The sequence below is a fragment of the Nothobranchius furzeri genome, chromosome 1, assembly GCF_043380555.1.
Source record: "Nothobranchius furzeri strain GRZ-AD chromosome 1, NfurGRZ-RIMD1, whole genome shotgun sequence".
Lineage (NCBI taxonomy): Eukaryota > Metazoa > Chordata > Actinopteri > Cyprinodontiformes > Nothobranchiidae > Nothobranchius > Nothobranchius furzeri.
In genome coordinates, this window is record NC_091741.1 from 34,038,914 (window position 1) to 34,066,410 (window position 27,497).

The 27,497-nt window shown below is 45.5% G+C and overlaps 1 protein-coding gene across 4 annotated transcripts in view; it reads left to right on the top strand.

Annotated features, from left to right (window-relative positions):
- The window catches only part of shank3b (SH3 and multiple ankyrin repeat domains 3b), a 96,112-nt gene that overhangs the window by 4,338 nt on the left and 64,277 nt on the right, over positions 1 to 27,497 (top strand). For all 4 annotated transcript variants that reach the window (XM_054739912.2, XM_054739913.2, XM_054739914.2 and 1 more), the window contains exons 2-4: positions 6,795 to 6,901; positions 18,740 to 18,911; positions 19,050 to 19,253. In XM_054739912.2, the coding sequence (XP_054595887.1) occupies positions 6,849 to 6,901; positions 18,740 to 18,911; positions 19,050 to 19,253 (429 nt within the window). In that variant the 5' untranslated portion in view covers positions 6,795 to 6,848. The remainder of the gene's footprint in view (positions 1 to 6,794; positions 6,902 to 18,739; positions 18,912 to 19,049; positions 19,254 to 27,497) is intronic.

Below are 27,497 nucleotides of genomic sequence, written 5' to 3' on the forward strand. Positions count from 1 at the left end.
TTTTAACTACCGTTTCTGTCTAAGGTCTATTCCCAGATCACAGCAGCCATGAATAGCTTTTCTTTAGTTGATGTGTTACAGTCTGGCTTTAGGCCACTTCATAGTACTGAATCTGCCCTTCTACACATGAGCAATGACTTCCTGGTGGCCTCTGACTCTGGGTCTCCTGTTCTGCTCCTTCTGTTGGACCTTTCAGCAGCATTTTATACAGTTGACCATGATTTTCTGCTGTATAGACTTGAGAGTTGGGTGGGACTTAGGGGTACCCCACTTCAGTTGTTTCGTTCTTATCTGTCAAACTGGGTTTTTATTGTTCAGAACTGTAACTGTTCTCCTCCATGCCTCACTCCCCTGGGTAGTGCCGCAGGAATCTGTGCTCGGGCCTCTCCTGTTTTCAGTTTACATCCTCCCCTTGGATTTTCCCGGAGCAAATATGGCCTGGGCCACCATCTCAGCTGCTTTTGTCTATGCTGCTCTGTCCCTCTGGAATGCTCTTCCTCTCTTACTGAGGCTGACACCATCCCTCCCATGTTTCAAGTCACTGCTTAAGGTTCACTTTTACGACCAGGCATTTTTAATCTCTTGATTATTTATTAGTTATTATTATGTGTTTTTATTGTTGACTTTGGTATGGCACGGTATGATGGTGTGGTAAGGTACGGTACGTGTGGGAAGGTACGGTATGGTATGGTATGGTATTATGGTGTGGTAAGGTACGGTATGGTATGGTATGGGATGGTATGGTATGATGGTGTGGTAAGGTACGGTATGGTATGGTATGGGATGGTATGGTATGATGGTGTGGTAAGGTACGGTATGATATGGTATGGGATGGTATGGTATGATGGTGTGGTAAGGTACGGTATGGTATGGTATGGGATGGTGCAGTATGGTACGGTGTGGTAAGGTATGGTGAGTGGTAGCAGCTGTTTCTCTTCTGATGTTATTGAGCGTAGAACCTCTCAACACCAGTGGTGTTCTGTTGCTGAATACGTGAGTGTGTGATGAGTGGAGGACCCAGGGAGGTGTGGCGGTTCAGTGAGACCGACAACCGGATGGTCCGATGGTTGGTTTCTGTCTGAAACGTGTTATTGTTCGAGGTGAGAGAACCACTTTATTAAATTTTTCTCTCCACGATATACTTTTAGCCCGACAGTGTCAGAACGCTGTTAAGAGGCATGAAAAACATGTTTTAAGCTAGCTTGTTTGCAGCGTTAATTCCTGTTCTGATGAGTTTGTTCTGGACTTCCTGGCTCGGAGAAAAGGACTCAGCCTGTAAAACCCATCATTTGCATTTCAGGATGTGAAGCTGATTTTTTTTTATTCGGATCACTCTAAGTGTGAAACAGCCAGACTGTGATTACTGTCAGCTGGAAACACACACGCTCTTCTCACCCACGAGGAACGTTCTGTCTCTCTGAATTATACAAGAGGAATGTGGAGGGACGTCGTCGTCAGAAATAATTACGCTTCACGTCAACCAAAACCAAAGTCTGGTGACCCGGTTAAACTTAGTTTCATCTGCAAACTCAAAGATTTTCACACAAGAGAAAAAAAAAACAGGAATGTTGATCATCGTGGAAATGCCCGCCCCGTAATCATAGGGTTGCAGGTTCGAGGCCCGCTCAGTCGCTGTGTCCAGGTACGATGTGTCAAAGGGGTTAGGAGTTAACCCTGTAATAGGTGGGTTGCCGGTTCAAATCCAGGCTCTTTCCATGTCGGTCATTGTGTCCTTAGGCAAGACACTTCACTCAGCTTGCCTGCTAGTGGAGGTCGGAGGGAGCGGTGGTGCCTGGAGTTTATGGCAGCCCATCTCCACCAGTGTGGTTGCCTAGTGAGGCCTGGTGGTGGTGGTGGTGGTGGTGGTGGGGGGGGTTGGTCCGGCAAACCTGGAATTCTGTAAATTAGGTGATCCGTGTGGAAACAAACTAAAGGTGTAAAATAATGAGACTCAGACCCGTTCAGGAGGCGCGAGCCGTTACGTCTGTCCTGTTATTGTTGTTCCACCAGGCGTTCGGGTCAGATCTGATCCTTCTGCAGTTTCAAACATCTGCGTCACTCTGAGATGATTTTCCGATACAAACTTTATTATTTTGGAGCTGGAAGTCATTTTCTTCACACATCCTTTAACTTATTTAAATTAAGTTGATTTCTGGATGGTGACCAAAGCAAGAGCTAATACATAAGAATCATAAGATGTTCGGGTGGGATTTGAGCTGGATTCCTTCACATGAAGATGGACATCTGAGAAATCCGCTCAGAGGCATCCTGAGGGAATTCTGATCCGACTGTTGTTTCTAGAAGAAGAATGAAGCTGCTGCATTGCTGGGGCTGCGTGGGAGGACAGCGCCTCTGCTCAGGACAAAAGAGGGAAGTGATCAATGGCGACCTCGAGTTATTTCAGGATGACGCCTCCTGCTGCTCAAATCCAACAAGAATTTCACCTTTTTCCCGGGACAATGATCCAAAGCCTCCTCGATCCGGTCATTCCTGCAGGAATCCTGAAAAGCACTGGTTGTGTAGCGGACAGCAGCTCCTGCTGAGGCTTACCTGAAAGACCCGTTCACAAGCGCAGCAGAGGCAGCTGCTTGGGAGCCAGGAGAGATTTACTCAGTAGGAGAAAATGAAAAAAGCTGCATTTGTTTTAAATCCAGAACCAGCAGCTCCAGAGCCGTTTCAGGAGTCCGTTCAAACTCATTCACATCGTTCATAATGATGATTGAATGATTTTGCTGCTGGTGGTGGTCATTACACCAGCCTGCAACATAACAGCATAACAGCACAGTGCATGCACACCGCTGCCGTTCCAACGGGAGGGGGGGGGGGGAGGGCACGGGGTTTGGGGACCACAAAGAGGGGGTCCGGCCCGCGGGTTGGTTGACTACCGCCTGCATAGATACTTTTAAAAAACTGCTGAAAACACTAATTTCAATCAATCAATCAATCAATCAACTTTATTTGTAGAGCACCTTCCGCAACGTTATCAGAAGCCCAAGGTGCTGACCAGGATCATAAAAACACTCCCAGTACCTGGGCATCAGAGCAAGATAAAAACATAAAATCATAAAATAACAAGCAGCAATATTAAAAATACAGAGACGGAATGAGACTCATCAATTCAAAACAAATGGTGGACAAAATAAGATCAAGCACCCTGATCAAAAAGAAGAAGTATTAAAAACCATAATGTCAGGGCAGTTCAATGAACCCTAGCGCTGAAATGCAATCAAACAGAAATGAGTCTTTAGACAAGAGTTAAAGGGGCATTATGGAAGTGTGACAGCCAAAACATGTATAGAAATAATAAATGTCTTCTTCATACATTCTCCTGCAATGCCCTGGTCCTGTAGAATGAGCCCTGGCATTTTTACTGGGATTGCCTGTTTTTCTGTAAAATCACAGAAAAAGAGAGATGCTCGGGTCGAGCAGGCTGCTTCATGCGCGTTCACGCTCAGGCATCGCCCGTAGCATTTGCTATCCGTAGCTTTAGCAGCAGAGAGAGAGGCAGTGCCACTTTGTCGCTGTTCCTAACGCCTAGTGACAAAGCTAGCTACATTTCTGAGGACCCTTAGCTACTTTCTGTAGAACTTTCTTCTAGATATTTCCTGCTAATTAGCAACAAAATAGCCGTTTTCACTCCGAACCGTTCTTTGTTTCAGCTGTCATCAAGGATATATGTTACAGATGCTTTGAATGTAACTGGCGCTTTAAGACGTCTGACTCCCATGCAGAAGACCCGGGTTCGATTCTGGATGTGAACATAGTTTATTTAGAGTTTAGTTTTTACATTAATGATATATTTTTTACAGTAAGATGCCCAAATTTTTATTTGAGACTCGCTGAACAGCATTGAATTCACAGATAAAAAAGATGTGGGTTCAACTTTCATTTTGGAACAATTTTTCAAGCAAGGGAAGGGAATGATCTGAGCATGCAGGAGGACTGACCCATCATAAACCTTTGTCGCTGTGCTGAAGAGAAAGCTACAGAACCAAATTATTTAATTAATTAGCTGCGCGTTCTCCTGTCCTCTGTCCTCCGGGCCACACACACACACACGCACGCACGCACACACACACACACACACACACGCACGCACACATACACACACATGGGACTGTCTCAGCTGTTATTTTCGTTAAGGCGTGTGCACGTACAGCATGCGCGCCTCGTGCACGAGCCTCCTATTGAAGCTGCCGTTACGCTTTTGGCCTGAGGGGGCAATCGCGAGCATAAAAATTCAAAACTCCGTAAAGGCCCTTTAAAGACTTGAAGGCACGGTGCCTGCCTAATGCTCAATGGCAATTCATTCCACAGAGTTGGAGACAAAATAAAGAATGCACGATAACCCATCGATCGATATTTCGACCGGGGACCACTAGAAGTTCCTGCTCGGCTGAGCGAATAGACCGAGATGGAGCATACCTGTGCAAAAGTGCAGTAATGTAAGAGGGGGCACTGCCCTGGAGGGCTTTATAAACAAGAGCTAGGATCTTAAATTTAGCTTGATATTGCACCGGGAGCCATTGCAGAGCATCCAGCACTGGAGTAATGTGATCTCGGCATCTAGTACCTGTGAGGAACCTAGCCACTGAGTTCTGCACAAACTGGAGTTGTGCAACCGTGCACTGGCCCAGACTGGCATACAGAGCGTTGCAGTAGTCCAGACGGGACAGGACGAAAGCATGCAACACAGACTCCAGATGAGCTCTGGACAGCAGAGGCCTGATCTGGTACACCAAATGAGATGGAATTTGCGTAATCCAGTCGGGAGATGATCAAAGCAAAACATTCAAAGCTGCTTTTACCTAAATCTTTAATTTTCTTATTTTTACTCAGATTTGTAATCGTCTTTCATCTTTTTGATGGTATTTTTTAATTTTATGACTTATTTTTTCAGATTTTAATCTTTTTCTGTTTTAACATTATGATGTGACTTTATGATTTGTTTATTAATTTTCTTATTTTTACTCAGATTTGTAATCGTCTTTCATCTTTTTGATGGTATTTTTTAATTTTATGACTTATTTTTTCAGATTTTAATCTTTTTCTGTTTTAACATTATGATGTGACTTTATGATTTGTTTAGATTTGCTCTAAGAAAGAAAGAAAACAATGTTATATAGCACCTCTTAAGGTAAAAAATCACCTGGTGCTTCACAAAACAAATAATTTAAAATATAAAAAACATTTTAAAAAATTAACAAATATGTGCAAAATGACAAAAACAATTGTGATAAAAATGTTAGAAAAGGGAGAGAAAATGAACAGGAAAGAGGGAAACCAGTGGATCTTGGCAACAGCGGAATAAAAGCAGAACAAGGAGAGGGTGATGAAGGTCCCACAAAAGCCTGAACAGGTGAGTTTAAAGGAGACCACTGAGTCCACTGATCTCAGGCTCAGGGGGAGAGAAGTCCAGTCTGGGGGCCACAGCAGCAGATGATCTGTCACCTTTGACCTTTAGCCTGGTGCTGCACAACCAGTAGGCTTTGATCACTGGACCTCAGGGACCTGCTGGGGGTGTAGGGACTAAGAAGATCACCAATGTAAGATGGTGCTTGTCCATGTAAGGCCCTATAGACCAGAACCAGGATCTTGAAATGAACCCTGAAGTTGACTGGCAGCCAGTGAAGCTGGAGGAGAAGCGGGGTGATGTGGGTGTGTTTGGAGGACTTGGTCAGAAGCCGAGCACAGGCGTTCTGAACCACCTGTAGACGGTTCAGGGAGGTTCTGCTCAGACACGTGAAAAAGGAGGGTTGGCTCACAGGAGTTTTTGACAATTAAAATTGTACCCACATTTTCAAAGTTAAACATCTTTTTTCTGCATCTATACTGCTCCGCTTCAGACCCCCCCACCCCCCCACCCCGCGCAGCGGCCGCAAACTCACTGATGCGCCTGCAGCCTCTCAGAGTTCCTGCTGCTCTAAACATTAAAATAATTATTTCATTTTCTGGTGGGGTGAGGGGAAGGTTAAATTGCAAGAGGGAAAAGGTCACAATTCGGTCAAATGTCCGTTTTACTGCGGGTGTCAGTACCGATGCTCTGGCACAGCGCGTCGCCTCCCGACGTGCAGGGGCTCATCACCTGCTGTCATTTCTGAGGAATGCATCTTGTCGATCATTATCACGTGACAGCGACTAGTCGATGACAGGCATAAAAAGTCACTACAGAGCAGTCGGCTAGTTGATACAACCCCTATCACATATATGAAAATGAATCGCACATGCTGGAACTCCTGCTGCTGGCTCATTCTTCTCGCAGATCGAAGGCGGTAGGCGTAATTTCAGCCGGCTAATCAGTCCGCCATGTTGCCTCGGTCCCAGTCTGACCGCTGGGGAGAAGGTCTGAGAAAAAGAGTCGCCTCAGCACCAAAAACGCGAATCCAGCCCAAACTAACGCCATCCAGCCCGACCAAACCTCGACCATGCCGACGCTAATGTGTACGCTCCATAAGCGTGAGGAGATGAAGGTGTGGAGAACTGTCTCAAGTTCAGAGCGGGACAGAATGGGACTCAGCTTAGCAACGTTCCTGAGATGGAAGGAGGAGGAGCCAACAAGAGAACTGACATGAGAATCCAGGGTGAGAGCTGGGTCAAAGGTCACACCAAGATTCCTGACGCACTTTGTGATTTCTGTCTGTGACGAGTGCTATATAAATAAAATGTGCATATTTACTCATAAATGTAACTGGTAGTCAGCCTGCCGGGGGGGGGGGGGGGGGGGTCACAGTTTGTTGTATTCATGACTTCCTGTCCTTTTGTGAACTACAACACTGTTTCCCATCATTCCTTAGGGCTGAGCATGTGATGCTCTCCTGGCGGTGTACTGACACTTCTCATCCAACCTGATGGAGCTTGAGAGGAGCTTCAAAGAGGAGCGGGCCAAACTGGCCAAAGACAGGTGTGCCACGCTTGTGACATCATAACTGGTGCCATCAACAAAGCTGTTAGTGGTCATGTGATTTCCCAGACTGTTAATTATTTAATACATTTGCAAATATCTCAGAAAAGATTTTCCCACCAGGTTATTATGGGATGTTGAATCCCATGATAGAAAAAAAAGGCTGGAAAAAGTGACGCCCTGGGAAAATTCTCCAGATTCTCCAACAAACTTTTATTTCCAACAGTTTGGTCTTATTTTGAAAGGATCTGTTCAGAGAAAACCACGTTCCTCTGGCAGCGGAAAATGTTTTACTGCTTTCTACGTCTGGAACTCTTAAATAAATGTTTGCTAAGAGGCAAAAACCTGGGTTATTAACAACCGAACGTGGAATGAATGGGTTCAGCTGCTGTGCTGGTAGTTCACAGGTGACTCCACCCAGAGGTACCAAGGTCCGGGGTGTTTCTCAATGTCAAGGCGCCTGGCCTTGCGAGGCGATGTCTTGCAAGGCCGGGCGCCTTGCTTACGAGGTCACGGTCCTTCCTTGGTCAAAGGAAACGGTTAAATGGAACAGACTTGCATCACGTGACCGCTGCTTCCACGGCGGTCACGTAACGTCACGTGACACGGGAGATAACGTTATATTTTATACGTATTAGTTTCAATATAAATATATAACTAGCCTTTTACTTTTTAAATTGTGTAAATGTTTATTAAACCCGCTAGCCACCGAAGCTGCAACTACTAAGCAACTAACCAACCATAGATAACTTTCTTTAGATCTAAAAAAAAACATTTTAAATTAGTTGACTTACTTTTAAACTTGAAAATTGTCCCCGAAGTAGCTGCCGGCTTCTGATCCGCCGTCTTTTTGAAAAAACGCGGTGTATTGTGGGTAAGTTTTGACCAAGGCTAGGCTGCAAGACACCTCCAGTGTATCCTCGCTCAGCTAGCTAAACAGCTACCAAACGGAGAACACACGCCTCGGTAGAACATTTACATTGGAACACGTCTTGGCGGGTCCCGATGACGTATCGCCTAGGCAACCGGGGCGGGGCCAAGACACCAATGCGAGGTTCCTTGGCATTGAGAAACACCCCCGGTCACCAGATGCCATGATGGCCACCACATCATCAACACATAGACGTCATTTTAACCGGAGACACCAGGGACATGTCCCCACTAATAAATTTAGCTGACATTTTCGGTCCGACCAGGTTCAGTTCAGCTTAAGCTTGGTTTATGCTTGACACATTTACTTTCCACTTGGTGATGCGGCTCGCGGCTGGAACGCGCTTCACAACTCGCAGCGTTTATGGTTCATGCGGCTCGTCTCTGCGGTGAGCCAATATTCTCCCAAACTGTAGGGGGCAGCATGGAGCTCTACAGCATGCATCCAACACTACACCATAGTAGAAGTAAAAATTACTGTTTACAACATGGCATTCCAGTATTTTTTAACAGCGTCCTCGTCTTTTCCGACAGTGCGAGCTATTTCTCTCCAAGAATTATTAACAACATGTTGATCACGGTGATCTCTGAGAGCTGAATCATACAAATGTCTGTATTTACGAACCTCTGCCATACTAGTTCTTGCCGGTCCGGCATGTTTTTCCGCGTCCGACCGTCCGTGTGGTTAGAAATTTTCCTAGGTGCGCGTAGCGGAAATTTTGGCCCGTGCGGAGGCGCGGTGGAGGGGCGTGGTTGTTAATAATGTATTACAGTGATCCAGTCTTGATGTAATAAATGCATGAACTAGTTTTTCAGCATCACTCCTGGAAAGGATGCTTCTAATCTTAGCAATATTCCGAAGGTGGAAAAAGGAAATCCTACAAACCTGTTTAACTTGGGATTTGAATGACATGTCCTGGTCAAAGATAACACCAAGGTTCCTTACTTTGTTCTCGGAGATTAATGTAATGCCATTCAGGTCAGGTGATTGGCTAAGCAATTTCCTTTTCTGGATTTCTGGTCCAAAGATGAGAACTTCCGTCTTGTCTTGATTTAAAAGCAAGTTTAGAGTCATCCAATTTTTTATGTCCTCAAGACAAGCCTGTAATCTACCCAACCGATTAGGTTAATCAGGGTTAATGGATAAATATAACTGAGTGTCGTCAGCATAACAGTGAAAGTTTATCCCATGCTGTCTAATGATTTTACCAATTGGGAGCATATATATAGTAAAAAGAATTGTTCCAAGCACTGAACCCTGTGGTACTCCGCAAGTAACCCTGGAGTATGAAGAAGATTTGTCATGTACATTTACAAAATGAAATCTGTCAGACAGGTAGGATTTAAACCAGCCTAACGCTGTTCCTTTGATCCCTACAACATGTTCAAGTCTTTCTAAAAGAACATTGTGATCAACTGTGTCAAAGGCAGCACTGAGATCTAACAAGACTAGAACAGACACAAGATTCTTATCTGAGGCCATAAGAATATCATTTGTAACTCTCACTAATGCAGTTTCAGTGCTGTGATACTCTCTAAAACCAGACTGAAATTCCTCAAACAGAGCATTAGTGTTTAAATGCTCACATACTTGGATGGCCACTATTTTCTCCAGGACTTTGGATAAAAATGGAAGTTTAGATATTGGTCTATAACTCATTGGGTCATCTGGATCCAGAGAAGGCTTCTTAAGTGAAGGTTTGATTACAGCAACCTTAAAATCTTGTGGTACATACCCATTTACTAAGGATAGATTGATTATATCTAGAATGGGGGCAGTAACCAAAGGAAATGCATCTTTAAATAAATTGGTTGGGATTGCAAGTATTGCCTTGTTGGCATCCTTTCTCATAAAGTATAACCAAACAGTCGAGCGTTTGTGCTGCTTAGGTGCCATGTTTCCTGTTGAGTAAATGCGTAAGCTACACAACCTTCACCTTCTCAGTGGCCTAGTGGTAGAGTGTCCACCCTGGGACTGGGAGATCGGGGTTCAAATCCCGGTCGGGTCATGCCAAAGACTTTAACAATGGGACCCAACGCCTCCCTGCTGCTTGACTCTCAGCTTTAAGGGGTTGGATTGGGGGGGGGTTAAACCACGGCTGCAGCTCACCGCTCCCCATGGGGATGGGTCAACGTGGAGATGAATTTCTCCAGTAGGATCATGACTTTGGGACTTTACCCTGCATGGCGACGTCATTCATGTCAACTGGAATTTATAAGTGAAATGGTTTCTGGGAACCGGTTCTCAACAAGAACCAGTTTTGGATTCCCACTCCAATGCCCTAGCATGGTCAGATGACAAACTGAGTGAACCAACTTCAATAACAAGGTAAAATTGAACTCTTTAGACTCATCGCAGCTCCAATTCAGCTTTGTTTACCAAATGAACAGCTGATAAATGCATGAGACACCAAACCTTCTCATCATAAATTCAATTCAAGTTTATTTATAAAGCGCCGAATCACGACAAGTGTTGTCTCAAGGACCTTCACATAATAAACATTCCAATACAGGTCAGTTCATTAAGCCAATCAGAAAAAGTTTCCTGTATAAGGAATCCAGCAGGTTGCATCGAGTCACTGTTTAATATCAGTTAAAACTGACTGTTCATCTGGGAGCGTCAGGAACTCTGTGCTGCAGCTGATCTGGCTTATATTTGAACAGATGGGGTTTGTCTTTATGACGATGCCCTGGCTAATCTGTCAGATAAAAGCTGGATTTATGTTTGAATTACACCTTTCCAGTTTATTCCTCCTGGTTTTCCTCAGAGTGGCGTATCAGAGTTTATAACCTCAGAAACGCACGAGGATAACCAACAGCAGTGAGTGTTTGTTTGTTGACTGGAAGATTTCAGGGGCCTCGGCCTGCTGCAGCAGGGCAGAGAGAAAACATCGGTCCGCAACCGGAACGCCAGCCCCCACAGGTCCAGGCTTTCCTCCTCTCAGTGGAGGAAAGGCTTTTATAAATGTCAGGAGATGATTCACAGCCTCTGATTGGTGGATGTGAAGTGTTTTCTCAAGTGGAGACTGGAAATCAAACCGAGCAGCTCTGAGCTGATTGCAGAGGAAGTCTGGAGGTGGACAGTTGGACATTAATACAGGTGCTGTGTCCCCCCAAAAGCAACGCTGTGGTACCGAGGTCCTACACAGCTTCTAGAGGACTTTACAGAACACAGTGACGCGGTGTCGTTAAAAGAGCCGAACAGAGTGGATTCATTTCCCACTACTTCTGCTCTTTTTAACGTAGTTGTGATGAGCACGGCTGGTTCAACTAGCACAAAGCATCATTTAAATCTTTAATTCAGCTAAAAATCATCTCAGTTGTAGTTTTTACCCCGACACCGAAACTATTCTCTCCTCCTAAACCAACATTTATTTTAAATCATCAAACTCCAGATATTCTCAAATGTAAGCTCACATAAGCTAACCATGTTACTGATCAGGTTAGCACAAGGGCCTGCGTTAGCGTATGAGGGGGGTTCATGAACGTAAAGCCATCTCTACGATGGGTCGGAGTAAATGTTTCTACTTTGATCTTGGGTCCGTTTAAACTGCGTGACTCAGTCTTCCTGTTAGCATCAGCTAGCGCCTGCTGCTTTTATGATCTACGTTATTTCTGGACCTCGACAACCCACAGCATCATAAAAAACGACAGGCAGCGCTCTGCATATTTGCATCCATTTGGCACCAGAATCTCAGCCGCGTCTGACAGCTTCAGTTTGGATTTTAGTTGGGTTTCTGACTCTGATCCGATTTTTAAATTCTTCAGGAACCTTTTTAAAACTTTGAGACATTTTATTTACATTTTTGATACAGAAACCGAAGTTGTTTTTGGTTAACTCACTCAAAGTCAAACATGAACTTTATCAAAAATTAAACAAAATGCTGCGAGGTTATCACCTGTTCCACATCTGTACTGGTTCTGGTCCACTCCCAGTCACTTTCCACTGATCTTGTGTTTTTTGGTCTCGTTGAGCATCACTGGACAGACCTGGGGACACGAGGATGATGGAGAGTCAGCAGGTACTGCAAAAACTCTTCAACTGCGTTGCCGTAGCAACAGGAAGCATGCAGATCAGGCAGCTTTTTTTTAACACACACACATTATAACACAGAGGTTAGCACAGGATTCCCTGCTAATCCAGTTTCCATGACAACTCACAACTCCACTGACTCTCCATCTGCGCCGCTTTCATCTTCAGCTGTAATGGAAGCAGCCATTAAGTTGTGACCGGCGTTATTAGGAACCGCATTCAGCTACTAATCACCACCAGTGAAGATGAGTCAAAACCATAATTAAAGTCTTGTTGAAACACCAGCAGGCAGATGAACTCTGAACTGTTCGGTTCATGTGGTGCGTTCAGGTTTGTGGGTAAATGTTTACACTGGCTTGTTTTTATTGGGGGTGGGACGATAGAGGTGTAACACTCTGAATCAGGTTTATTGGTCTGTAGGTGAGAGACTCTGTGAGGAGCGGTGCATACAAGCAAGGAGATATATAAGTTAGGACACATCAGCAATAATCAACATAGGGAACACATCAAGAAAAATAACCAGTCATAAGCATGAGAATAACGGTGACAGATCGATGTGGTTCAAACAGCTATTAGGTCTTTAGGAGTCTTACAGCTAGGGTTGGGCATCGTTTGATTTTTAACAATTCCGATTCCTCGTTTCAGTTCCGGTTCCTATCGATTCCCTATTCCGATTCTTTGAAGACATGACGTGTCTCACATGAGCCAGCTAACCACAGGTCCTACTGGATGAAATAATCTTAACTTCAACATGAATTTTAACTCTATGAACAACATCACCTTCATTTAGACTAAAACATGTTTTGGAGAGAAAAAGAAGACGACTTGCAGCACAACCAGTGTGTTTGTTTCTGACCACGACCAAAGTGTGGAAGCAGCCTCTGGGATGAGAGGCTAAACGTCTCCAACATATCCAGAAACGTCCAGCGGGCAGCAGCAGCTCAGCGGGTTGTCCAGTAATCGGAAGGTTGCAGGTTCGATCCCGGCTCCAGACGGAGAATTCTGCTGTTGTGTCCTTGGGCAAGACACTTAACCCACCTTGCCTGCTGGTGGTGGTCGGAGGGACCGGTGGCGCCTCTGTCAGTGTGCCCGAGGGCAGCTGTGGCTACTCGGTAGCTCATCACCATCAGTGTGTGAATGTGTGTGTGAATGGATGAATGATACACTGTAGTGTAAAGTGCTTTGGAGTCCTTACTCTGAGAGGCGCTATACAAGTGCGGGTCATTTATCACTTAGCTACAACTCTCAGGATGATCACGTCCAGGATGACTGAGAACTGCACCTCCATGCTGCAGCAGCTTCAGTCAGAAACTTAAACGTAGCTGCTGTCAGTAACAATCTAACAGATTTAAACATTAAAACTCAACAGAAATAGTTCAGAAAGGAAATTAAAATGTTATTTATTATAATTATTATTATTATTATAATAATTATTATTTATTGTGGCAGAAGCTGGTGTGGTCCACCACAGAGAATCTGCTCTAGCATGATGACTTTAATTATTCTGCAGGTTATTGTTCAGCCTTCTGACACACACACACACACACACACACACACACACACACACACACACACACACACACACACACGAGTGTTGTGAGCGGCTGCGTCTGACTGCTGACACTCCGTGTGTGTTTTTATTTCTGCAGTGAGACAAACTCACCTCACACCGTCCAGAGTTTGTTCTTTAAAGCTTCTATTAAATCCACCGTGTTGACGTATTTAACACGTTTCCTCTACGCTGCAGGAGTTGGTTTACAACACGGAGTGAAAGTTCGGCAGATGCGTTTGTTTATATCTGGGTGGGGGAGGGGCTCGGTGCTGCACACAGACAGCTGCTGTGATCAGCTCTGAAAAGCGTTCATCACAATTTGCAGATCACATTTATTTTTCACGGAGATCGGCCGCGGATTCCTCTTCCGGTCGGCATTCTAGGAATCGAAACCAGGAACCGAAATAAAAAACTTTGAACAATTCCGGGAAAAACGAACAGATGGAACCGGTTCCAATCGATGCGCGATGCCCAACCCTACTTACAGCAGAAGGGAAGAAGCTGTTTTTGCGGCGTGAGGTTCTAGTCTCTAAGGACCTGAACTTCCTGAAGGTAGAGTATCAAACAGTCCATGACTAGAGTAGGAAAGAAAGATGGTCCCTACAGCTAATCATCACTAGCAAACAAGAATGTTTTCAACTCAGTGGGACTTACTGATCTAAGAGTCATCAGCAAAGTTTATTTTCCGGATTTGACCAAAGCAACAATAATCCCTCATGGAGGGGGCCATCGACTAGCACACTGCTGCTAACCACTTAAACATTCTCCCTCTCCTGATAATAACTTGTTACTTACACACTTTTACTTTGTGTGTGTGTGTGTGTGTGTGTGTGTGTGTGTGTGTGTGTGTGTGCGCTCTGTCTTCTCCATCCCCAGTGAGTCGTGGAGGATGGCTGCTTATACTGAGCCAGGATTCTCTGGAGGTTTCTTCCTGTTAAAAGGGAGTTTTCCTCTCCACTGTCACTGCATGCTTGCTTAGTATGAGGATTGCTGTAAAGACTCTGACACTAGTCAGTGACTCGATGCAACCTGCTGGGTTCCTTATATAGGAAACTTGTTACTGATTGGCTTAATGACCTGACCTGTGCTGGAATGTTTACTGTGTGAAGGTCCTTGAGACGACTCTGGTCCTGATTTGGCGTTTTATAAATAAACTTGAATTGAATTGATCCCATCATTGATCAACATAAACCAGAGTTTGAAGCTCAGGCAGCAGCGGCTGATTCTTCTTTGTTGTTGTTTTGAGCAGAAAGACTAAATCTGAGATGGTTAGTTCCTGTAGTTCCAATCCACCTTTATTTGTAGAGCACTTTATACTAGGGGCTGTGTGACTTAATTTTTTTTTAAGTCAACCGTCAAGTAATGAAAATTGAGTTGACTTCGACTAGTCGTTGACGACGTCACACACCTGAAGCCGCTAAAACTGACGATGTGTGACCAAGCATTTTTTTCCGACGTACGGGGGGGGGGGGGGGGGGTTGGTTCGCTGGAGTTTTTGACAGTGAAAATTGCGCCCACATTTTCTAAGTTGAACACATTTCTTTTAACAACGGTAGTTTCTGCATCTTGCTTCAGCCCCCCCCCCCGCGCAGCAGCCGCAAACTCACTGATGCGCCTGCAGCCTCTCGGAGTTCCTGCTGCTCTAAACATTAAAATAATTATTTCATTTTCTGTTCCTCACTTCTGATTACCTTCAATGGTGTCTGTTTGTTGCAACCAGCAGGTACAAAAACTAACTTGTTTTTATTTGACTATTTTTCTGTCCTGTCTGTTTATTATCTTCCTGCATCTCCTCTCAATCCTAAAGAGAAACTGCTACCTGCCTTCATATATATTCACCTCATGAGTTACCTTTGAACTGCAGTTCTAAAAGATCTACCGACCGCTAAAACAGCGGAGTGCTCGCCGGCCGCATCAGTGAGGTGCGTCACCGGAGGACAAAACAGGTGATGCGCCCCGCTCCACAGCAGCAAAAAGCATCAGGCACAAATAAAAGACAGAAAACACAAAAGGAAATGAGCCGACATGAACGATCGTGTGTTGAATTTGTTTTTGAGGTGGCGACACCTGATTTGATAATGTTACTGTGGCCGTACTCAGGACGCAGATGTCTGGAGCACGTCAGCGATCAGAGCTCTGCATGCGCAAGCTGGTTAAGGTTAGGATGGGGGTGAGGGGAAGGTTAAATTGCAAGAGGGTAAAGGTCACAATTTGGTTAAATGTCCGTTTTACCGCTGGTGTCAGTACCGATGCTCTGGCACAGCGCGTCGCCTCCGCCTCCCGACGCGCAGGAGCTCGTCACCTGCTGTCTTTTCCGAGGACTGCATCTTGTCGGTCATTATCACGTGACAGCGACTAGTCGATGACAGGCATAAAAAGTCACTACAGAGCAGTGAAGTCGACTAGTCGACTAGTTCATACAACCCCTACTTTATACACAACACTGTCGACCAAAGTGCTTCACACACAGAAAAAAGCATCCAGACAGAATTACAAACAGTAAAAACATGGATAATATATTAAAGCATACAAAACATTGTAAAAGAAATAAAACACAACATTGCTTAAAAACAAGAATGGATAAGAATAATCGGTCAGCGTTAAAAGCCAGTGAATAATAGTGAGTCTTGAGAAGCGACTTAAAAACAACTAGAGAAGATGTCTAATATTGCCTGGAAGCTGGTTCCAAAGTCCAGGTGTGCCAGCGAAGAAGGACCTATCTCCTCTCAGCTTCAGCCTCGTTCTTGGAACCACCAACTGCTGCTGGTCAGCCGACCTCAACTGGCGAGTTGGCTCATACTCAGACAGGAAGAAGCCAGTCAATTCAACGATTTGTACGCCAACACCAATATTTTAATACGAACTCTAAAAGCAACTGGAAACCAGTGCATAGAAGCCAACACCCGGGTGGCATGCTCATGCCTGCGAGTGCCCGTTAGCAAATTAGCCACAGCGTTTTGGACTAACTGAAGTCTTTTGAGACAACCCTGACTCACCCCGACATACAGACTATTACAGTAGCCAAGCCTTGAGGTGATAAACGCATGAATGAGTCTTTCCAGCTCACTTCTCACCAGAACTGACTTGACTCGGGCCAGCTTACCTGCAAACAGTAAACGTCGCATGGATGTGCAGATCATGTTTATATCGAGTCTGTCGGTCCAGTGCACTTCAGTAGGACGTCCAAACTAGGTCTTTGCACAGCGGGTTCCTTAGTTGGAAGAAGCAGGACTTCACCACACAGTTAATCTGTTTATGAAACTTCAGCTCTGCATCAACCTTCACATCTAAGTCAGTGATGACCTTCATAGGAACGGGTGTCAATAAATCCAAAGGAGAAGAGGAGATGGTTGATGTCCCACTAGGTTTAAAGTAGATTAAATCCGTTTTGCTCTCATTTATGCTCAAAAAGTTTGCGGCCATCTACCCTTTGACCTCCTCAATACATTGTAGGATGCTTGCCACCCTTTTTACTGGTCTGACAGTCATCCATGTAAAAAAGAAAGGACAGACCATATTTCCTAAAAATGGCACCTAATGGAATCAGATATAAGGAGAATAGTAGCGGCCCATGTATAGAGCCCTGGGGCACACCGGATTTTAGGGAAGCCTCCTTAGAGCAGACATCACCAATACTAACAGACATGGTCCTATAAGAAAAGTATGATCTGATTCAATTCAGGGCAGTTCCCCTTAGGCCAACATATTCTTCCAACCTTGCCAGTTAAACAGAGTGGTCAACTATATCAAAAGCTGTAGTTGGGTCCAACAGCAGTAGGAACACCATTTCACCAGAATCCGTAGCCAGAAAGATGTCATTAAAAACCTTCATCAAAGCAGTCTCAGTACTGTGATGGGATTTAAAACCAGATTGAAAAACTCAAAAATCTGGTTATCATCAAGAAAAGCAGTCAGTTGCGTAAGAACAACCTTTTCCAACACCTTACAAAGAAAAGGAAGCATTGAGATTGGCCTACAATTGGATAAAACCGTTGTGTCCATTCCAGGTTTCTTAACATGGGGCTTAATAATGGCATGCATAAAACAACGTGGAACTTCACCAGAAGACAGGCTGGAGTTCACAGTATTCAGCACGTCAGTGGAAATGGCTGGCCAGCTTATCTAGATGTTTTAAATCTTTATTCTCCTTTGTGAGCGATGGTGGCAGATGAGTTAAGTGTCTCCCTGTAACAGGATGGTTGCAGGTTCGAGCCCCGCTCAGTCTGTCACAGTTGTTATGTCGTTGGGCAAGACACTTAACCCACCTTACCAGCTGGTGGTGGTTGAAGGGACCGGTGGTGCAGCCTTGCCTTCGTCAATGTGTGCAGATCCGGATCCTCGCCCAATATTCCCGATGCTCCTCCACCCTCTGTCCACTTAGTAGTCAGTTGCTCAGCCCCTCCCCTCCAGAATTCTCTGATAAAAAGTATATTCATCGTTGTGTAGTTTAGTAGATTTTCATACTTCGTATATTTTCAGTGATACTGTCGGTTTTGTAGTTTTTACTGTAAACAGGCGGTTCTTTTAGCTGAGCAGCAAAGTTCTTAGTAACAAAAACATTTCATTCATTTTGGTTCCATTAAACATAAACATGTCCTTTAGTTAAAACAGCTTAACAGTTGGTCTCGTCCTTGTTCGGCTGAAAAACAGGATGTGATGTCACAACTGGGGCAGCAGTAGTTCAAGAAGTAATCGGAAGGCTGCAGGTTCCCAGCTTCAGGAAAAATAATTCTTCTGTTGTGTCCTTGGGCAAGACACTTAACCCACCTTGCCCGCTGGTGGTGTTCGGAGTGCCCGGTGGCGCCAGTGCACGGCAGCCTCGCCTCTGTCAGTGTGCCGCAGGGCAGCTGTGGCTACATGGTAGCTCATTACCACCAGGGTGTTAATGTGTGTGTGAATGGATGAATGATACACTGTAGTGTAAAGCGATTTGGAGTCCTTTGACTTTGAAAGGTGCTCAGCAAGTGCGGGTCATTTATCATTATCATAACTGGAGGTCCAGTCAGACGTGTCGGTACAGAACCTGATCTACAGCTGATCTGTGTGTGGGAGGCTGTCAGACTGCTGGTCAGACATCTGAATATAAAGTATTTTCATCTCTGGGTTGTGTTTAATTTAAGAAAAATGTCAGGAGATGCTTTATTTTTGTGTTTTATTCTGAAATAATCAGATAATAAAGATATTTAATAATTCATCTCTGAGTGGTTTGTGCTGAGGCGTTATGACCCATTGGTCAACGTGTCCACACGTCACTGTTCTCCAAACGTTTTTGTTTCCAGATGATTTATTTGATGTCGTTATTCCCTGTTTTTCCATTTTCCAGCCCCATGCCTCTGAGTCCGACTGCTGACACCAAACATGATCGCCCGCGACAACAGGCGGTCACTAACGGCAACCCAACAGGCTCTGCTGTCGCCAGGGACGATGACGTGGATGACACGCCCCCTGGAAACAGCATCGTGGTCCGTATCGGCATCCCGGACCTGCAGCAGACGGTAACACCTCCTCAGAACCTCAGCGTGAACAGAACCATGGAAATAAAACACGACACAAACCTGTCTGTGTGTCTGTCTGCACCTGTCTCTTTCTCTGTCCGTCTGTTTGTCTGCCTCTCTGGTCTCCGGCTCTCTCAGAAGTGTTTGCGGTTCGACCCAGAGTTGCCAGTTTGGACCAGTAAGCAGAGGGTTCTGGTGACGTTGACTCAGTCTCTGTCGGATGTTTTGAACTATGGTCTCTTCCAGCCGGCGTTCAACGGCCGAGCAGGAAAGTTTCTGGATGAGGAGCGACTTCTGAAGGAGTACCCTCTTCCCCCCATCACCCCCATCCCGTACCTGGAGGTAAACGGTTCTACAGGTCACCCGTCTGTTCTTTACGGAGTTTTTATTACAAACTGTTTTTACCAGCAGAGGGTTGGAGCAGCACGACTCGGTCCAGCTTAAATACCAATGTTTCATTTTCTCTCAGCAGCAGAAATGATTTCAGCTCATTTCATTTCAATTCCTGCAGGTTTTCTTAGGTTTTCAAGTGATAAAAATGATAAATTCAAAAGCTCTGAATTGCGTGAACATGGAAGGTGACTCCACTGCCTTCTGCTGTTGAAGTCGTGAGATCACATCTTCGGAGCCGCCATGTTGTTTTTGTAGAAATAGCCTGTGTAAAGCAGACGCTATTGCTGTAACCTACTAAATAAAGTTAACTGGCTGAGGCGGTAACGGTTTGACTGGATATATTTTGTGTATTCCCACTTGTGTTTCTTCTGATTGCGTTATTAGGTTCTTTTTTTTAACACAGGAAAGACAGTTTTATCTTTTTGCTGACAGTTTCGACCACTCCTGCGGTCTTGTTCAGATCTAGCCGCTTGTGGCGAGGTCACTTCCTTCTCCGTTTGTACGCGGTAAAACAACCTTTCCTGTGTTAAGATAAAGAACCCAATAATGCAAACAGTCTGACCAGATTCCGTTTAGAGAATCTGGGCTGAAGAGGGATGGCGTTTAAGGTGATTTATTTATGAACATGTGATGTATAAGTGGTCTGTAATGCAAACAGAATAAACAATAAATAAATGTACATAATACATAATTCCAGCTTATAACAAGTACTGAAATATCTAAGTGTTACCACCGTGCACAAACAATTACACAAACGGGCAATAAGACATCTGAGGCCTAAATTTGCATTAACCAGAAATATGTCCAAATATATCCTAAGTAAACCAAAGGGACTAAATGCAAAAGCACACTATGGTTTAGGGTCAAACTGAAACATTTAACTCACTTCTACCATCCATATCCCACGGGAGACATAATCATAATGAGCGAACGACTCTGCTCCTCCGTAGCACCAGAAAGACATGCGTACTGCTGACTCACATGGAGAAAACTAAAGGGTTCAGTCTCTACAGAGGTCGCCCACCAGAGGGCTCAGCTAACTAGGCTTTCTTACACAGCTTCCCCCAAATGTAAGCTAAGACATTAGTAATCACTGAGAGCCTGGCAGAAGTTGTGTCCGTGTCCTCCTCTGCGAACTTGGGGAGCGAGATGAGCCGGGCCACTGGATGAGAAGGTCTTACCTTTGACCATTATAGCTGCGGATTGGACACGTCCATCTGATCCTTTAAAAGTCTCAGTGACAGTGCCCACAGGCCAAAGGGCCCGTGGAAGCTGTGGGTCCACGATGAGCACAACCTGGTTAATCTTAAGGTCCTTACTGTCAGTCTGCCATTTCTGACGCTCTTGGAGACCAGGGAGGTATTGGCAGATAAATGTGGTCCTCAAGTTGTCTGCTGAGATCTGACTATGTCGCCAACATCTCCGTCCCAGCAGATTGGATAAATCATAGAACACCTGAGGTGGTGAAGCATCCCTGCATCCCATAAGAAGAAGAGTCTGTGTTATAGGCTCAGCGTCAGCGATGTCTGAAGAGGCATAACCAAGTGGCTTGGCAATCAGGCCTCCTTTTATCTCCACGAGAAGGGTGTTAGGACAGGCTCTGGTACAGACTGCTCTTCGAGGATAACCTTTTTTTTTCTTCTTCAAGGCACTCGCGGAGTACAGACGCTTCTCTTTCGCTCCCTCATCTTTTTTTTCCCAAGGCTCTTTGTCCTGTCTGCCCACAGAGCGCTTCTCTGCATTTCTTCTGAAAAACCCTATTTTTACTAACCATGGATTTGATGAATTGGTCATTCAATGCGATCGATAAGATTTTTTCAACAATGAGAACGGAGCAGGGGGCTCCCGCAGGCCCACAGGGGACACACCCGGTGGGATATATGTTGGATTCCTGGAGGGAGTGGAAGATCATGTGCCTCTCCCAGCTGTCCATTGAGGATATCGAAGACGTGTGGATATTTGGTCTGATGATCACTGGATTTCTCCTGATTGGAGTGGGAGGATATCTGGTTTTCTGGAAATTTGGGAAGATGGGAGCGATTGGAGGGCGACCCGCACCCACGGAAAGCACCGTCCGTGTGGAGACTTCTCAGACTGGGACGTTACTCGAGGTGAATCGTAAGCTGGACAATGTTCAAGCTGCGATACCGGTATTAGTGCGCAAAATGGATGTCATCTCGGAGAGGTTCACCGGACGGTATGGACAGGTTTAAAAACCCAAAATTGGCTTCACTGAAGGACTGGAATGGTCAGTTTAAAGACTGAAGGCAGAGAGGAAAATTATCTCAGCCCAAACAAATTCTTGTTATCTGAATCTGACGCCCTGGTAGCCTTGAGCTGCAAGAAACTAAAACCCCCACGAAGGAATGCAGACAGATGCTGTGAAAACCCCACCTTCGAACTGGTGGACTTCAGCCTGGTGAGGTCATCCATCTGCAGGAGTCAATGTACTCTTCGCTTCTCCCAAGATCTCCCTCCCACCTGTGACTGTACAGCAGGTCCCCAGCCCCCCCCCCCCCCCCCCCCCCCCGGCCTTCCTATTGGAGTCTCATGTTATGTTGTGTTGTCTGAAGTCTGTTGCATATCTGTTGAGGTGTTTTTTTGCAGAGCAACGCTGCCCTCCTGGTGGAGGGTAACTCTGAAGTGCCTCTTTTTCCCTCCACCTGAACCAATCCTCATGTAACCCTCTTATCTCTATTAAGGTAGCGCGACTCAGGTTGCGAATGACCACAGTCACCAATTCTTGTCATGTGTCTTGCCCATGTATGTCTGATCTCTGAATTGTGTGTACTGAAACTCTAATTTCTCTCTGGGATTAATCAGAATCAGAAAAGGTTTATTGCCATTGTCAGTGAACAAACAATTCACAAACTAGGAACTTGCTTTGGTTTTAATGTGCTACATATAACATGAACACGCAATAAGAATAAAAATAGAATAAAACTATCAGCTATAAAAATGGCAGGTAATGGTAATATGGCCAATAACGTGACGATGTGACGAGTACAGAAGACGAGCATGGTTGCATGTTTACAAGCTGTTCACAAGTCTAACGGCAGATGGAAAGAAACTGTTCTTTGGCGGGAGGTTCTGGTCCGGATGGACCGTAATCTCCTGCCTGAGGGAAGCAGCTCAAAAAGTCTGTGTCCCGGGTGAGAAGGGTCAGCTGCTATCTAACCTGCACGCCCCCGAGTTCTGGAGACGTACAGGTCCTGGAGAGATGGAAGGCTGCAGCCAATCACCTTCTCAGCAGAGCGCACAATGCGCTGCAGTCTATGTTTGTCCCTCACTGTGGCTCCAGTGTACCACACAGCGATGGAGGAGGTGAGGATGGACTCAATGATGGCCGTGTAAAACTGCACCATCATCTGGGCCGGCAGCTTGGCCTTTTTCAACTGCTGCAGAAAGTACATCCTCTGCTGGGCCTTTTTGAGCAGGGAGCTGATGGATGGCTCCCACCTAAGGTCATGTGTGATGGTGGTTCCGAGGAAGCGGAAGGAGTCCACAGTGGTGACGGGGGAGTCAGTCAGGTCGAGGGGGAGAGATGGGGCTGTGACTTTCCTGAAGTCCACAATCATCTCCACTGTCTTCTGAGCACTGAGCTCCAGGTTGTTGCTGCTGCACCAGTACACCAGCCGTTCCATCCCCCTCCTGTAGGCGGACTCATCACTGTCAGAGATGAGCCCGATGAAGGTGGTGTCGTCCGCAAACTTGATCAGTTTAACGGAGTCATGGCTCGAGGTGCAGCAGTTTGTGTACAGGGAGAAGAGCAGAGGAGAAAGTACACAGCCCTGTGGAGCTCCTGTGCTAATAGTCTTAGCGGTGGAAACATTCTTCCCCAGCCGCACGCACTGCCTACGGTCTGTCAGGAAGTCAGTGATCCACCTGCAGGTGGAGTTGGGTACGTTGAGCATGGAGAGCTTGTCCTGGAGCAGAGCAGGGAGGATGGTGTTGAACGCAGAGCTGAAGTCCACAAACAGGATCCTAGCGTAGGTTCCCGGGGAGTCCAGGTGCTGCAGGATGAAGTGGAGGGCCAGGTTGATGGCGTCGTCTACAGACCTATTGGCTCTGTATGCGAACTGCAGAGGGTCCAGGAGGGGGGAGGTGAAGGACTTGAGATGAGGGAGGACCAGGCGCTCAAAAGACTTCATGACTACAGACGTCAGCGCCACAGGCCTATAATCATTCAGTTCAGTGACACGGGGTTTCTTAGGGACAGGGACAATGGTGGACAGCTTAAAGCAGGCTGGAACATGGCAGGACTCCAAGGAGATGTTAAAGATGTCCATGATGATTGGAGACAGTACCTCTGCGCAGTGTCTCCGGGTTGCTGGGGAGACACCGTCCGGGCCCGGGGATTTCCGTGGGTTTTGCTTACGGAAAAGCCTAAGTACATCCTCTTCTGTCACTGAGAAGGCAGTGGAGGGGGAGGAGTGGTCAGCGGGGACCATACTGTTCGCAGTGATGAAGGTGGTGGGGGAGGCATGTGGCACCAGAGTGGCTGAAGAAACCTGTGCAGTGGGGGGGGGGGGGGGGGGGACGACTTCAAACCTGGCATAAAATGAGTTGAGTTTTTCAGCCAGTTGTAGGTCGTCAACAGCATGTCGGGCTCTAGGCTTGTAGTTTGTGATTTGCCTGAGCCCTCTCCAGACAGAGGCGGTGTCATTGTCAGAGAACTGCTTCTTTAGACATTTATTGTACCGAGATCTTGCCTTCTTCAACTCTTTTGAGAACTGGTACTTAGCTCCCTTGTAGCTTTCTCTCTCCTTGGCTCTGTGGGCTGCTTCTTTCTCCCTTCTCAGCTGTCTCAGTTTGGGTGTGAACCAGGGCTTATCGTTGTTAAAAGTGACCCTGGTTTTTGTTGGAATAATGCTGTCCTCACAGAATTTTATGTATGACGTCACAGTGTCTGTATATTCATCCAAGTTGTCTGTGGCAGATCCAAACACGTTCCAGTCCGTTGTGTCCAGACACATGTGAAGCTCCTCCACAGCCTCGCAGGTCCACTTCTTAGAAGTCCTCACTGCATCTCCTTCAAGCCCCATGAGATGTCTAAGCTGCAGCTGTTACACACCTGCTTAGACTCTATCAAAACCTGGATGGTGGGAGCTTTCTTCAGCTGAATGAAGATAAGACTGAGATCCTCATCTGTGCCCCAGACAAACTGGTTCCCAAAGTCAGAGACTCTCTTGGTCAGCTTGCTTCTCACACCAAACCTTCCGTCAGGAATCTTGGTGTGACCTTTGACCCAGCTCTCACCCTGGATTCTCATGTCAGTTCTCTTGTTGGCTCTTCCTTCTTCCATCTCAGGAACATTGCTAAGCGGAGTCCCATTCTGTCCCGCTCTGAACTTGAGACAGTTCTCCACACCTTCATCTCCTCACGCTTAGACTACTGTAACTCTCTTTTCACGTGTCTGAGCAGAACCTCCCTGAACCGTCTACAGGTGGTTCAGAACACCTGTGCTCGGCTTCTGACCAAGTCCTCCAAACACACCCACATCACCCCGCTTCTCCTCCAGCTTCACTGGCTGCCAGCCAACTTCAGGGTTCATTTCAAGATCCTGGTTCTGGTCTATAGGGCCTTACATGGACAAGCACCATCTTACATTGGTGATCTTCTTAGTCCCTACACCCCCAGCAGGTCCCTGAGGTCCAGTGATCAAAGCCTACTGGTTGTGCAACACACCAGGCTAAAGGTCAGAGGTGACAGATCATCTGCTGCTGTGAACCCCAGACTCTGGAACTCTCTCCCCCTGATCCTGAGATCAGTGGACTCAGTGGTCTCCTTTAAAAAGCAGTTGAAGACTCACTTGTTCAAGCTGGCTTTTGTATGACCTTCTTCACCACTCTCTCTTTATTCTGCTCTCCCCACCAATAGGTGGACATCAAGTCCACGGGTTTCCAGATAAGAGGAACAACGCCTCTATCTCCGTGCCTGAGGGCGTTTTGTGCAGCTGAAAAGACGGACTTCTGTAGCCCACATCGGTCGGTACCGGGTCAGGGAGGTCCACGCTGGGCTCCAGAGACCCGTGGAGGGGTTTAAAAAATTGAATGTGGATTTCTGGAGCTCAGATCACCGTCAGAACCAGGTCAGAACCGACCACCAGAAGAGATGCACGGCTCAGCGGGACAGTTGGTTTCCAGGTCAGAATCAGATCAGAACCACCGCCTGGACCTCCAGGAGAGATCATGTGCAGCTTTTAAAAATCCCAGCTGGACTGGCTTGCTGGTGTCTGGGTTGGATCCAGCTCCCAGAAGCCCGCATGAGCTCCAGAACCAGATGACAGGTGTCTCTCTCTAAGCTAAATTAGGTTAGGTGAACGGATACGGATACAGGAGCGCTGACAGACGCTCATTTGTATTAATATTATATTAACTGACCGATACTACTGTAACTGTCTGGTACATGATAGTAATCTGTATAATATTGTGATGTTAGCACACGAGTTTAAGCTAACATGGTTAACTCAAGCACCCCCCCCCCCCACACACACACACACACACACACACACTCACACCTTAAAATCCTGTGGTACATATCCATTTACTAAGGATAGATTGATTATATCTAGAATGGGGGCCGTAACCAGAGGAAATGCATCTTTAAATAATTTGGTTGGGATTGGATCTAAAATGCAAGTTGAAGGTTTAGATGAAGCTAATATTTTTGATAACTTTGAAAGCTCAACTGGATCAAAACGGTTCAAGCACAGATGAGGTTCTACAGTTACCTCTGATGCTGCCTCACTTGCTGAGGAAAAAGAAATCGCATTAGGGAGGATGCTATAGATTTTGTTTCTAATAGAATTAATTTTACTTGTGAAAAATCCCATAAACTCGTTGCTGCTGAGGGCTAAGGGAATAGGTGGTTCAGAGCTATGATGAAGTTTGGCAACTGTACTGAAAAGAAATTTATGATTATTCTTATTCTCCTCAATTAACGCTGAGAAATAAGCAGTTCTAGTTTGTCGAAGCTTATTTTTATAAAGCACAAGACTATTTTTCCAGGATAGGTAGGCCTCCTCATTGTGCGTAGAGCGCAATGTTCTCTCCAATTTTCAAGAGTTTTGTTTTAAAGCTCGTAAATGAAAATTAAACCAGGGAGCCAACTTCCTGTCCCTAATTACCTTCTTTTTTAAAGGGGCAACATCATCTCATGCCAGACGTAAAGAGGAACTAAGGCATCAATTTGTGAGGGGCTAGAACTGAAAATATTGCCCTCTGCTACATGCCTCTGAGATGCTGAGGACAGTAAAGATGGAACAGTTGATTTAAAAGATGCAACTGCATTGTCAGATAGAGACCGACTATAGTGAAATTTACTTTCATGTCTCAAGAACTCAGTTATAAAAAACTCAAAGGTTATCAGAAAGTGGTCCGAGAGGACTGGATTATGTGGAAATATCGTTATTTCCTCACACTCTATGCCATAAGTCAGCACAAGGTCTAATGTATGATGGCAGGAGTGGGTGGAGCTATGTATTCTTTGAGTAAAACCAATTGAGTCTAAGATATTACTAAAGGCTACATTGAGGCTATCATTTTCAATGTCCACATGAATGTTGAAATCCCCCACTACAATGACCTTATCAGTATTTAGCACCAAATCAGATAAAAAATCAGAGATCTGATCCAAAAACTCAGAGTAAGGCCCTGGTGGACGATATAAAACTACAAACAAGAGTGGTTTCACAGTTATGTAATCTGGATTAAGAAAACTAAGAATAAGATGTTCGAACGAACTGTAACTATTAATTGGTAAGGGATTGATTAATAAGTCTGAATGAAAAATGGTTGCTACTCCTCCTCCTCGCCCTGTACTTCGAGCAATATGATGATTTAAATAATTTGAAGGAGTCGACTCGTTTAAGCTAACATAGTCCTCTTGCTGCAGCCAGGATTCTGTGAGAGAGAGCAAAGAGATCTGATTATCACAAATCAAGTCATTAACTAACAAAGTTTTAGAAAAAATGGATCTAATGTTCAACAACCCACATTTAATTTTTCTAGTTTTCTGCTCAGTTGAATTTGTTCTAATATTTATGAGATTTCCATGATTTGCTTTATTAAGCCTGATATTTAATCTGTGTGATTTTGGCTGTGGGCAGGACACTGTCTCTATGGGGTAGTGGGTGGGTAACAGTACAGAAGCTGCAGAGGGGTGGGTTAAACTACGACTCTGCTTCCTGGT